A 13,936-nucleotide genomic window follows, 5' to 3' on the forward strand; every position below is an offset into this window, starting at 1 on the left:
ACATAATCTTATGCAGAATTGACTTGGGAGGCCGGTGTGTGGTGTAGTTGGTTTACATGGTGTGGTAGGATGGAGGGTTTGTTGTCACTGTATGTTGGGGGGAGAGAGCACGGGGGGGAGGCTCAGCTAATCTCAATGTACACATGTTGTACTTTGACAATAAAGGTTATTTATTTATTTATTTATTTATTTATTTATTTATTTATTTGGCCTGGAAAAACCTAGTTACGTTCCTGAGGCTGGGAGGCTGAATATGTCAAGGGCCTCATTTCCTTGCTATATTGCTAACTGATGAAGTATTTTGCCCTCTATGTAAGTTGGATGTTTTAAATGTTTTTATTGGTTTAACTGCTTTTACTGTTTTAAAATGTTTTTAATATTTTTAACTATAATGTATTTTTTTTAATTGTAAGCTGCCCCAGAGTCTTTGACCCCAATGGGAGAACAAAGAAATTGAACAAACAAACAAACACGAGAAAAAATAGCATCATTCTCTTTTTCTGTACTATTTCCCAAAAAAACTCCTATATTCTATATCAGACATCTGAAACTCACAATGTCACGTGACATCACGAGACGTATCGGGACTGTTTTGCCATTGCTGGCAATGGGGTGGGCGTGGCTTCTGGATGATGCATCTCGCCTGCGGGCCGGCAGTTTGACACCCCTGCTCTATATTGTATTGTATTGTAAACCAAGCCACCTAGAGTTGCTTAGTAGAGAGATAGGCAGCATACAGATTTAATAAGTGGATAGACAGACAGAGAAACAGACAGATAGATAGATAGAAAAACAGTTACAAAAGGCAATACTTTACAAAGTACCAGTTAAGTACAGTAAATTATATTAGCAATCCAGTTTTAGATATTGTATACAGAAAAGCTATTCTAGCTTCAATCCATGTCTCTGTAAGGAAGGGGATTTGAGGTGTATTAAATAAATCAAGACCCAGATATCCTCTAGGAAGTATGATTCCTCATAATCTTATGTTTATATCTTATTATATCTGAAATTTATCAATACAAGCTAGAATTTCTGTGAAGGAAAATATCTTTTCTAAAAGATGATACACCTTCTCCATCAATGCAGGTGCACTCAATTAAAGCTATCTATTTTGAGAGCTGTGCTTATCAGGCGCCAGTGAGAGCATAAACTTGGCAATAAAATGTGTTCCCTCAACTTGAAAAGGGGTGGTTCATCTTGTTTTGTAAGACAGCAGCTGCATTACAGGAGGAAAATCTATTAAATGGAAAGCAAAGATTATACAATCTATCTAAATGTTAAATAATTGTAAAAGTACTGACATACATAGATGGCACAAAATGTGTATATTGTCTTTCATAATTCCTCACTGAAATTTTACTTGTGTAAAATGCTAGTGTCTAATTACTGGTCTACATTTTACATTTGATATCCAATCATTTAGAACTAGATCATGCTGATCAGCAAAGAAACATCTTTATGTTTCCTAGCAATGTGTGAACAGTAAAACCCTATAAAATATGTACACATACTATATATACATCAATTACACATAAATGTAAAATATAGGAACAGGCATGAATATAAATCATTGTGATTCTTATAAATTTACTTGGACTGAAAGATATGATTTGTGATTCTGTCTAAAATAGAGATTTTTTATACAGAATTTTCAGTTTCAAGCTTATATTTTTCCTACTTTCTATGGAGGTATCAAGATTTATTGCATGAAAGTAGATAGGATTTTTGTCCATGGGGTCGCAATGGGTCGGACACGACTTCGCAATTAACAACAAGATAGGATTTGAATTTTCTCCCTCCTAATCAGACTATTACACTGTATAAAATGCATAGTTCTTATTTAATTGTTTATAAACAGTTTAACATATATAAACAGGAAGCAATCCACACAGTCACTAGTACTGATGATGTTACCTAGATGGGTAGTGAAAATGTCTCTAAACAAACTAAAGAGATTGCACCAAGGATGACATAGTTGTTACTCATACTGCATCTAGTATCATAGAACATAATTAATTTTTAAATACTCACTATAGAGAGTACTTTACTTTGAGGCATGAAAAATTCTGTGTGTTCCCTCGAAGGTTAGAATAGCATTACGTTATTTTTTCATACTTTCCTTGTTATTCACTGAAATAGTTCTTTTACAAGCACTGGGAAAATACAGCTGGACTGTCTTTTCCTCTGATTTCAAGAAGCAATGATCTGCAGAATATACAGGTAAAATGGTATCTCACTGATCTCATTCAGGAGCTCCATAGTTTTATAGATCTATGTTCTTCATAGGTGCTGCTTCTGAGAAGCTCTAAAGGAGGTGGGTACATCAGATTTCAAGGGAGCCACCACTGGGACAGCTTTGTGCCTGACTACAGTGGTTTTCCTAGTGTTACTGGAAATACTTGGAAGGGACTTATTGCAGGAGTTTTATAGCAAGGAACCCTGGTGGATTTTTTTTTTCTGTGTGAAACTGTTACCCTTACAAAATTAAATATTAACATTCTTAATTGAAGCACATATATATATATATATATATATATATATATATATATATATATATATTGGCTCAGTAGGTTAGGACGCTGAGCTTGTTGATCAGATGGTCGGCAGTTTGGCAGGTCGAATCCCGAGTGCCGTGTAACAGAGTTTGCCCCTGTTACACGTCCCAGCTTCTGCCAACCTAGCAGTTCGAAAGCACGTAAAAATGCAAATAGAAAAATAGAGACCACTACGGTGGGAAGGTAACAGCGTTCCTTGCACCTTTGGCGTCTAGTCATGCCGGCCACATGACCACAGAGATGTCCTCGGACAAGCGCTGGCTCTTCGGCTTTGAAACGGAGATGAGCACCGGCCCCTAGAGTTGGAAACGACTATCATGCATGCGTGGGGGAACCTTTACCTTTACCCTTTTTTTTAATTTACCGTTTTTCCTCAATTCTAAAGGTTGCAATTTATCTAATTCACTATTAAATATATAGAAAAAAGATACTTTAATATGTTTTCGTCAAAGCTTAATCTTGAGCATCTCTCACAAGGTGATTTATATCCCAACAGATGAAGGAAAGTCTGAAAGGTCTAGTCACAAGTCTCTATGCCACACGGCTAAGAGATACATGACCATTGGGAACGCTGCATCTGTCATAAATGTGAAAAACGGTCATCTTTTCAGTGCTGTTGTAACTTTGAACGGTCATTAAATGAACTGTGGTAAGTCGAGGACAACCTTCATGTAATTGTCAGTCTTATTAGGTAAACCATGCAGGAAACGAAACCAGATGGGCTAATTCTTCTTTATTGTAAAACTACCTGAACAGAATCTTTGCAAGTCTGAAAGTACTTCTCTTTCCATGTTCCCTTTAAATTCCAAAATAAGGGAGGGTCATTTCTAAGCCTTTTGCCTTGCCCACATTTCTGCTGAGGGCCCAGATGCGTTTTATTTGACCAGTTTCTTAGATGGGTCCCTTTATCCTACCTCCCAAGATCATGCCCACATGCCATTACAGTTAAGTTAAAGGGAAGTGTATTTTGCTTTCAGTATTTCATCCTTCTGAAAAAATATTAATTTTCCAATGAATTTTAATTTATAAAATACTTTGTAGAAATTCCCAAAAAGTACGTCTGCCGATGTTTAATTTCTTTGATAGTACTTGAAATACAATTAGTATCATTTTTTAAAAAAACTCACAATACTATAGTTTGTCGGAAACTATTCCCACAGAAACCTTATTGAAAATAAACAAAATCTGTATAATATTAAGTTCAACCCACAGGATTGAATTGAGGATAAGTTACCTACTCAGTGAGTCTGTGAAGGATCTTTTCACATACAGAATGTTCACAATGTGCATATGTTCTCACACATTTTATTTACCTTGATCTGAAATGATGCAGAAATGCAGCACTGAATACAAATGTAGATTAATAGCCCGGATTATAGATCAATAACATAGAGATATTTACCTGTGTGTCAGTCTCCGGTGGCTAATGCAAACAGCGGTTTGTTGATCTTGTGCAATGCATACCTTATGACGAGTACATTTCATCTTTAAGCATGGATCTTTAGCTGGGTCTAGAGCTAAAAAAAATTGTAGAGAATATTTTTTTTAAAAAACAACAACACCTTTTCTACAGATATACAGATATGTTAGTATTAATTACTCATTTTAATAAGGGTAGTATTCCTAAATTAGTAATTAAGTATCACCTGTACATCTGGCAAAAGTAAAAAGAAAAATCCACGCTACTCCTTTTTTAATGTTAAAATAAGTATTCAAATTAATATTTTAATCTATTTTTCATGTTCTTACATATAGGAACTAAAATAATCTGAATTTGTTTAGATCAGGGGTGTCAAACTCAATTTCATTGAGGGCCGCATCAGCATTGTGGTTGCCCTCAGGGGGACGAGTGGGTATGGCCTGGGTGGGTGTGGCCTACTGGGTGGGCGTGGCTAAAGTGCGTATGGCCTACTGGGTGGGCATGGCCAGCTCTACATCATTTGCATCAAGGGTGCCTATGGGGGCCTGGGCAGGAGTGGGACAGATCTGAGGGTCTCTGGCAGAAGGAGGGTCTCTGGGCCAGGGCCAAGGCAGTGGGGGCCGTTCCCTCACTGTTTCCAGGATGGCTTCGTGGGCCGCATGAAACCACTTCGCGGGCCGGATCCGGCCCCCGGGCCTTGTGTTTGACATGTCTGGTTTAGATCATTATTGATAAATTTACATTTTCTTATAAAATTTCAACTTCAGCACTGAAAAACCAAATGGAAACAAGCAGCTACAGTAATTGTCATTGTATTTACACCAGCAAGCTTACTATAGGAACAAAATTCATAGTAGCAGCTGCATCTTCTTCACTTTCATCTCCACCTCCACCCTATAATAAAGCTTACAGTAACTACTTGTTTTAATCTGTTTTAAACTTAGAGAAACTTTGCTTTCTGAATCAAATCCTTCTTTCACAGAAAGCAAACTCTAAAGTAACTTGGGCAAGAAAGAGACTTTGTAGCAGAGGTGCATGTCTGAAATCCATATGCCAAATCGCATTTTTCCTCCAAAACAAAATACTAATTACATAGAAGACAAATGGCTATTATTCAGTGAAACTGCATTATATATCGTTCCTAAAAGTATACACAGAGATTACACAAAAGAAACAACCATACCCAATATTTTTTTAAAAAAAAACCTGCTCAGTTTCCAAAGCCACTTCTTAAATCCCCAGGAAATCTGCTAGCTTATTTTTTTTTTTTTTTTTTTTTTTTTATTGAAAAGTTTTAAAATACAATTTTCCCTTGAAAACCCCCCTTCCCCCTCCCTCCTCCCCCCCTACCTCCCCTCCTCCCCCCTCCCTCCTCCCCCCCTACCTCCCCCCCTCCCCCCCCCCTACTTCCCAGAGCTGAATACAAGGTATATATATATAAAAAAAGCAAACCTAAGCAACCATATACTAACAACTATAAATTCTAAAATCCATCACTCTCTAGCTTATATAGGATAAAACAAACCTTAACAATATTAAACATATATATAAAAAAAAAAAAACTAGAATAAGAAAAGGACACTCTCTAGCTTATATAGAATGGAACAAACCTTAATAGTATTAAACATATATTAAAAACAAAAAAAAAAGGAAAAAGAAAAAGAAAAAAAAAAAAAACCCTTCTCAACCCTATACTTATCCTAAATAAACTCCATCCATTTTATCCATTCCATGATATAACATTCTTACAAATAGTTTTCCAAATTAACCAAGGATCCCAAATCAAAAAACTTTAAAGTCAACTCTTCTGTAATCGACCGGTCCTCTTCCCGTACCACATCTATAATTATTCCAAACACAACAAAAAAGGAAAAAAAAAAAAAAAAAATTGCAAACAAAACTTGAACTTTAATCCAAAAAAGCTCACCCTCTCCACAAAACCACCAAATATAGAAATATATTGCGTCTACACCCAAATCTTTTCCCCCCTCCCCTACTTGACTACTTGACTATATCGTAAAAATTCCAAAGACTTCTGCGATTCCTGCTACTTTCTCTTCTTAGATCGTTTTGCAGCAGCACGCGTCACCCTCTGTTTTATAGATTCATCCAACGAGGTTGTATCTTGATCTCCTCCAACACCGTTGTCTTCTATCTGACCATCTTCGGCCTCTTGATGCACTCCTTCTCCAGATCCCTTTCCAGCTTCCAAAAGTGTTAATGGCGTTGCATTTAAAACATTATTGTAGAAATCACGCGCTTGCATCACAGTAACCAAACGGTACTTTTTACCTTCGTGCGTCACCATCAACCCCACTGGGATCTCCCATCTGAACCTTATATCTCGTTGCTTGAGCTCTTGCACAAGAAATGTAAAATCCTTCCTTCTCCTTAGAATCTTTGGAGGAATTTCTTTTAAGACCAAAACTTCTTGATTAGCAATCATAACTTTAGTATCATAAGCAGCTTGTATAACTTCATCTCTAATTTCCCTTTTTGCAAAATATACCACCACATCTCTAGGCAACTTCCTCTGTCTGGCAATCCATGAATTCACACGAAACACTTTGTCCATGCCTCCTTTTATTTCAGATGCTGGCTGTTTCAACACTATTTCAAAAGCCTCAGAAACCAGCTGCTTTAGATCTTCCTTAGTATTCTCCTTTAAGCCTCTAATTCTAATGGCAAACTGCATCTGGAAATATTCAGCAAGACACAGTTCCTTTTCCATTTTATTTTCATTCTCCAATACTTTTGCTTCTAATATAGCATTCTTTTGAGTCAAGTCTTCTAGCTTTTCCTCCAATTCTTCCACACACCGAGCCACTTTACACACTGAAGTCAAGATGTCTACCCTCATCGCTTTGAGCTTCTGTTCCATCCTCTCCTCCATTCTCTCCTCCAATTTCTCCAATTTCTCCTCCATCTGTGCAAATCTAATATTAATTGATTCCAAAATTACCTGGGTATGTTTTTCAAGAGCATCTTGTAAGTCCTTTGATGTCAATACATCAGGAGGATGCAGCGCCTGCAATAATGATTGTTGCACAGGAGAAGTTCCAGCACTCCGAAGAGTTTTAGGGGGTGGTTTAGCCGCCATCTTTTACCAAATATGACGCACTTTCACTTCAAATTTGTAATCCAAAAAAGTCCATCAAGCTGGAGAGTAAAACATAGTAATCCTCTTTACCATTTCCTCTTGTATCGCTCTGCCTGCTCCTTTAAATCATAGTCATTCCTTCAGGCAGGGGTGGTCGCAGACGGCTGGCTCTGCTCCAAGAATCAGGAGCAGAGGCGACGGCCAGCTGGGAGCAGCCCAGGCTACGGGGGAGTTCAATCCTTCAGCCGCCCAAGCCATAAGCTCAGGCGGCCCTGGAGAACTCTACCCCTACCTGGGGGCTCGCCCCCTCCTCTTCTCCCGAGGAGGGGGCTTCGGATTCGCCCGAACAGCTGATCGGCGCTGTTTCGGGCGAAAAAAAACAACAGCTGAGCCGCGGGCAGCCCGGGAAGGCTCCCTCCGTCGCCGCGGAGCCACCGGAAGTCCCGAAATCTGCTAGCTTATTGATTATGTATTAAAATAAAGACCTGGCTTGCAGCCATCTACCATTTTTTTTTATTTTGCAAGAATGCCTCTTGACCCACGGAGCATTATTTATAAAACTAGGTTGAAGACTAATAGAGTTAAGGCCTTATCGCTAAGTGCTTACTTCAGACATTAATGGCTAATGGAGGGAGGAAACAGAATGGGATTTTACACACATGTATTTTATTCATTTTATATTTATGTAATATGGGAATGTAATTTAATGCATGCAGAAAAGCATATACCATTAGACAAAAATTGAACTCTATTGATCAAGATCACTTAAATCAATGCTCTACGTTAATTCATTTTCAGCAAGCTAAAGTTCTTGCTCTCTTAGTCAAATGTGATTCCAAAAAATTACAAATGATGAAAAAATTATGAGCGGACGGCAAATAAACACCATACAAAATTATTGCCAGTGTTGTTTGAAAGTCTGGTAAAAGTCACAATAAGAATACACGTAGTCCTTTTCTTATGACCACAATGGAGCCTAACATTTATGTTGCTAAGTGAAACATTTGTTAAGTGAATTTTGCCCCATTTTAAGATCTTTCTTGCCAGTATTGTTGAATGAATCATTGCAGTTGTTAAGTTAGTATCACAGTTGTTAAGTCAGTCTGGCCTTCCCATTGACTTTGCTTGTCAGAAGGTTGCAAATGATGATCACATAACCCAAGATACTGCAAGTGTCATAAATATGACTCAGTTGCCAAGCATTCAATTGAGATCACATGACCATTGGATGCTGCATTGGTCATAAGTCTGAAAAATAGTCATGAATCCCATTTTTCAGTGCCACTGTAACATTGAAGGTAAACAATGCCTCAGAGTTCTTTGAAGAGCTCATCCGTCGGAAACTTGACACAGTCACTAAATGAACCATTAGTAAGTTGAGGACTACTTTTACACTGATGTTGCATGTGTTATGATGCAAATTAATCAAATTATTTAATTATAACATGTTTATGCAAAAAACACCTCCAAAGAGTCAACTGGCATCATTATACACGTCACTTCACCATGACTGCCATCGTCACAGCCGCAGCCATATGCCTATTGACATCATCTATGTATTCAGAGGGACACGGTGGCTCAGTGGGTTAGGACACTGAGCTCGTTGATCAGAAGGTTGGTAGTTTGGCAGGTCGAATCTCAAGTGCCGTGTAACAGAGTGAGCGCCTGTTACTCGTCCCAGCTTCTGCCAACCTAGCAGTTCGAAAGCACGTAAAAAATGCAAGCAGAAAAATAGGGACCACTACGGTGGGAAGGTAACAGCGTTCCGTGCGCCTTTGGCATCTAGTCATGCCGGCTACATGACCATGGAGACGTCCTTGGACAAGCGCTGGCTCTTCGGCTTTGAAACGGAGATGAGCACCAGCCCTTAGAGTCGGAAACGACTAGCACGCATGTGCGGGGGAACCTTTACCTTATGTATTCAGAAATCTTATGTTTCATACCCAAATGTAAGTCTGCCTAATTATATAAAAAAACAAATGAAAACATTGTTATACAGCCTATCTTGACAAATCATAATTGACAATCTAATAAACCTGCTTTAAATTGCTGTAAATCATCAGCAGTCTAGTTAAAAGTCAAACGTCTATGCAGGATACACAGAGAATAGTAAAATATGGGAAGGACTATCTATTTATAGAAAAGATAACTTATATATACTGCATCCAAACCCTGGTTTATCTGTTAAAGGATAAAGATTCCACTTGGACTGAGGAGGTCCAGATTTCAATCTACTTGAGAAGGTACAAATTTAATTCTAAACCTAAAGTTTGATACTACAGTACAATAATGCCATATTTTGGGTTAAAATTTCCCAAAGGGCTGATGTTTCAAAATAAAATCAGGAAAGATAACTATAAGGTAAAGGTAAAGGTTCCCCCGCACATGCGTGCTAGTCGTTTCCGACTCTAGGGGCTGCTGCTCATCTCCGTTTCAAAGCCGAAGAGCCAGCGCTGGTCTGAGGATGTCTCCGTGGTCATGTGGCCGGCATGACTAGACGCCAAACACGCACGGAACGCTGTTACCTTCCCACCATAGTGGTCCCTATTTTTCTACTTGCATTTTTATGTGCTTTCGAACTGCTAGGTTGGCAGAAGCTGGGACAAGTAACAGGTGCTCACTCTGTTATGCGGCACTCGGGATTCGACCCGCCAAACTGCCAACCTTCTGATCAACAAGCTCAGCGTCCTAACCCGCTGAGCCACCGCATCCCTTTTTAAAATAACTATACCTATCACCAAATGAAGAAAGATACCTACCACCTTTATCTTTTGAAAGACAAGTAAAATATAATATACAAATTAGATGTAAACAAATTAAACTGTCATTCATGTAATTAATCATGTTGTGTCTTCCCATTTAATCTTCCCAAGGTTAAACATAACCAGTTCTTTCTCTTCATAGGCTTAATTTTTAGTGCTCTGATCATCCTTGTTGTTAGGGTGATGAACAGAAGTGGACAAACTTTTATGCCTTTCCATCTTACTGTGAGATAACTACATGGAGTGTGGTTAAAAGCTAAACCAAAAGACAAACATTGCAAACTGAAAGAAAAGTGTCACAAAATTGCTTAACGTGATTTTGGGTTCAGTATAACAAAAATTAAATTATTGTAATATATTCCCAGTAGAACTATCCCATAAAACTATTTCACAGTATTACGTTGTACCTAATACAAATTCAAAAAATGAATGAGGAAAGAACATGAACTCAATGAACACAAGGCTATGTAAGCAAGCTCTTAGATCCTCATTAAAATGCAAGGTTATTTACTATATTCTTTAAATATATTCAGAAATATTTGTATTTATTGAAGTCTGTACTCAGGAAACAAGAGTATAACTCATTAAATGAAACAGTTGGGAATGCACAATGATATATAGACAACCATGAGTAGTTTCCAAAGCAGCCAGTGCAGGTGATTTAATGATTTGAACATGTAGTGCTTTTTATGCAAACTGCAGTATAACCATTGCAAAGAGCTTCTTTCAAATGTTTTGCATTTCATGAGGTCTCCTGAATACAAATACTTTTGCCTATTTGCCTTGGATTCAAAAGACCAAGTGAGTAACTTGCAAAATAAATATTCCCACTTTACATACTTGTAGAGAACAGCTTGTATTTCCCAGTATCCTGTTCAGTTTTGTATTCTGACTCCATCAAGCCAGGCCCGGTGAAAATGTATGGAGGGTATTAAAAAGGGGATGATTGATATAGACCAGTGATGGCGAACGTTTTAGAGATCGAGTGCCCAAAAACTGTCTCCACCCCCGCCCCCTGCCCTGCCCCACCCCACCCTGCCCCCTGCTCTGCTCAGCAACTGCCCCCCACCCACCCACCTGCAGGGCCACCGCAGATTGCCCAGGCAGCCCAGTATTGCCATGGCAGCCACACCCTCCACTCGCATCCCACAGCATCAACTGTGCATGACGGGGTGCAAGGGCTTGTCCCTGCTGCCCAGCTGCATATCCTTGGCTGTGCTGCTCTGTGCAGGCCACGCCCGGGGTGATTCTCCTCCAAGGGGGCTCCTGGTGAGGAGAGGGCCATGGGGGGAGGCAGAGTTGGGGTGATGGCATGTGTGCCTGCAGAGAGGGCTCTGAGTGCCACCTCTGGCATGCATGCCATAGGTTTGCCATCACTGATATAGACTAAAAGCCTAATTAAGAATAAAATCTAAACTTCTGACGACTCCTTAGTTTACAAACCATCTTTTGGTTCGTTTTTTGAAAAGCCATAAGCCTTGGTGCATCTTTTCTTCAAAGAGGTAAATGATTTAATGATAGTTTATGTACTCACTAATAAGACTTAAAAAGGTAGCGGTAAAAACAGCAACACTTTCTGTATTTCCTTTGACATCCGGTGGTATGGTAGTTATTCCATAGCAGGCATGTTAAACTCGTGAGGTCACACGACGTCACACGATGTATTGCGACTTTTCCCCCATTGCTGACAATGGGGTGGGCGCAGTTTCGGCGTGACGCATCTGGCCCATGGGCCAGTAGTTTGACATGCCTGTCATAGGGCCAATAGATAATTCTGAGATGCTCATTAGCATTACAGACATCCTGTTTCACCCCCTCGCCATTGTTCTCTTGCAACTGGTATTTGAAAGAATACCACCTACAATCCAGAAGAATATTTATTCATTAAGAATCATAGTCCTTGATAGAATAGTTCATGAATTTATCCAATCTGCTTTTAAAGCCATCCAAATTATGGCTTGTGATAATGAATTTCATAGGTTGCATATGCAACCTGTTTGTTGCATGTTTGTTTGATTGATTTTTATTGAACTATCAACAGCGACCTCAAGATTTGTTTTTGGATAGATACCAGCTTATCAGGCTTCAATGATTGCTGATATATGTATTGATTGTTTATATTGTTTGCATTCAGTTTTTAAATACTGTTAGTTTTCCTGAATCACATAGTGAGAAGAATGGCTATATAATTGAATTAATAAATAATAAAATTAAGTGAGGCATTTCTAAAACAGCACTAAAGTGGGAACATAAAACAGAGAATACATGTACTTATATTCACATTGATAGCATTCTACAGTTAACATAAAGTGCAAATGCTACTGATATAATAGCTCCAATCACTCTTGGCAGTTTAATAAATTAACCACCCAAACTGTACAGCTGTTACTATACTACTTTCTGTTTAAATTTTATAAAATTTTTATTGTCATAAATCATTTTTCATTCAGAGTTCTACCAAGGAAAATACAAGCATTAACAAAAATATTAAAGGCTTTAAAATTATTATGGTCAACTTATAGAATGGACAAAAATATTCCTCATTGGGAATACTTTTCAGATTTCTGAATCTGGCAGATATTAGTATATTGTATATAATATTTAATATAGCCTTGGGGCCCAGTGTCCAATAACTGTAAATAGCAACACTTGCATGCACAGTATCCGAAATGCAAATGTATCATTAGGTCTACTTATGTTGGGCAAGACATTAAACATACTTTATATACAAGTAAAATAAACAACAGGATGCCAACAGAATACAATCCTATCTCCTCACCCCACCCCCCACCCCCCAAAAAAGTGTTTTCCCATGTTGTACATTATTACAGTTTAGCATCAGAGCAAATTCTGGACCATTTTAAATATTATATCCAAATTGTTTCATTTGTTCAAAATTAAAGAGAAAATAAATGTCTTACAACGTAGCTTTTTATATCCAACTTGAAATTCTCTTTGTAATGAGCTCCTTCACAGATCAAATAATATCTATTTAATAGCACTTATATACCCTTCCATAGTGCTTTACAGCACTTTCTGACTGGTTTACAAATGTCAGCATATTGACCCCAACAATCTTGGCCCTTAGTTTATTGACCTCAGAAAGATGGAAAGCTGAGTCAAACTTGAGCTGGTCAGGACTGAACTCCTGGCTGTGGGCAGAGTTAGCTTGCAATACTGCATTCTAATCACTGTGCCAACATGCAGTATGGCGGTGGTTGTTTTGAAAGAAAATGTATACCTATAGCTTACATATTCATGTGCTTTCAGAACTTAAAGCTTCTATCTAAAGATTTACAAATAGCATACTAGTTTATCTGGATAAATATTATGAAGCTCAGAGTTTAAACAATTAATTATATATACAAAGTTACGTACAAACTATTTAGTATTCATGGGAAGTTTTATACAGGTGTACATTTTAATATCCATAATCATATTAAATCTTTTCCATGAAGTAGATATTCCTATAAAAATACTCAGTAGTACTCTTTCTAACAAAATGCAAGTTATGATTTTATGGTGCTCCTAACTGGAAAGAATAAAACTTGGGAAGATTAATGTTTTCTTATCATTTCCAGTAATACAATATAAGGCTGGTGTAATAATTTGACTACATCTTACCAAGTTGTAAAGACTGAATTATAAGTCATTTTACAGCCTCTATCTCTCTACCTATATCTGCAGCTTTAAAATTTGTATCACTAAAATTGTCCTCATCTTACGACTGCAATTGAGACTGGAACCTTTGTGGATAAAGAAAGTAGTCTTAAGTAGTTGTACCCAAGTTTACAGCCTTTTTTGTCATGGTCATTAAGTAAATCATTGTGGTCATTAAGTAGATCGTGTAGTTGTTAAGTAAATTCAGCTTCCTCCATTGACCTGGCTTGCTGGAAGCTGGCTGGCTGGGAAGGCCACAAATGGTAATCAAATCTGATTCCAGGATGCTGCAACCATTGTAAATACATGCTAGTTGCCAAGTCCCCAAGATTTGAACATGTGACCATAAGAACCAGTCATAAACTTACTTTTTTTTTGAAAGGTTGCTAAACGAACAGCCATAAGTCAAGAACTACCTGTAACTTTCATCCTTGAA

At 38.1% G+C, this 13,936-nt stretch overlaps 1 protein-coding gene across 4 annotated transcripts in view; it reads right to left on the reverse strand.

Moving 5' to 3' along the window:
- Positions 1 to 13,936, reverse strand: part of SPOCK3 (SPARC (osteonectin), cwcv and kazal like domains proteoglycan 3) — a 149,717-nt gene that overhangs the window by 92,370 nt on the left and 43,411 nt on the right. For 2 of the 4 annotated variants that reach the window (XM_081332497.1, XM_081332496.1), the window contains exon 3: positions 3,961 to 4,075. The exons of the other annotated variants lie outside the window; for them this stretch is intronic. In XM_081332497.1, the coding sequence (XP_081188623.1) occupies positions 3,961 to 4,075 (115 nt within the window). The remainder of the gene's footprint in view (positions 1 to 3,960; positions 4,076 to 13,936) is intronic. 4 annotated transcript variants of the gene reach the window in all.

This window comes from Vipera berus (assembly GCF_964194415.1).
Source record: "Vipera berus genome assembly, chromosome: 7".
Classification (NCBI taxonomy): Eukaryota; Metazoa; Chordata; class Lepidosauria; order Squamata; family Viperidae; genus Vipera; species Vipera berus.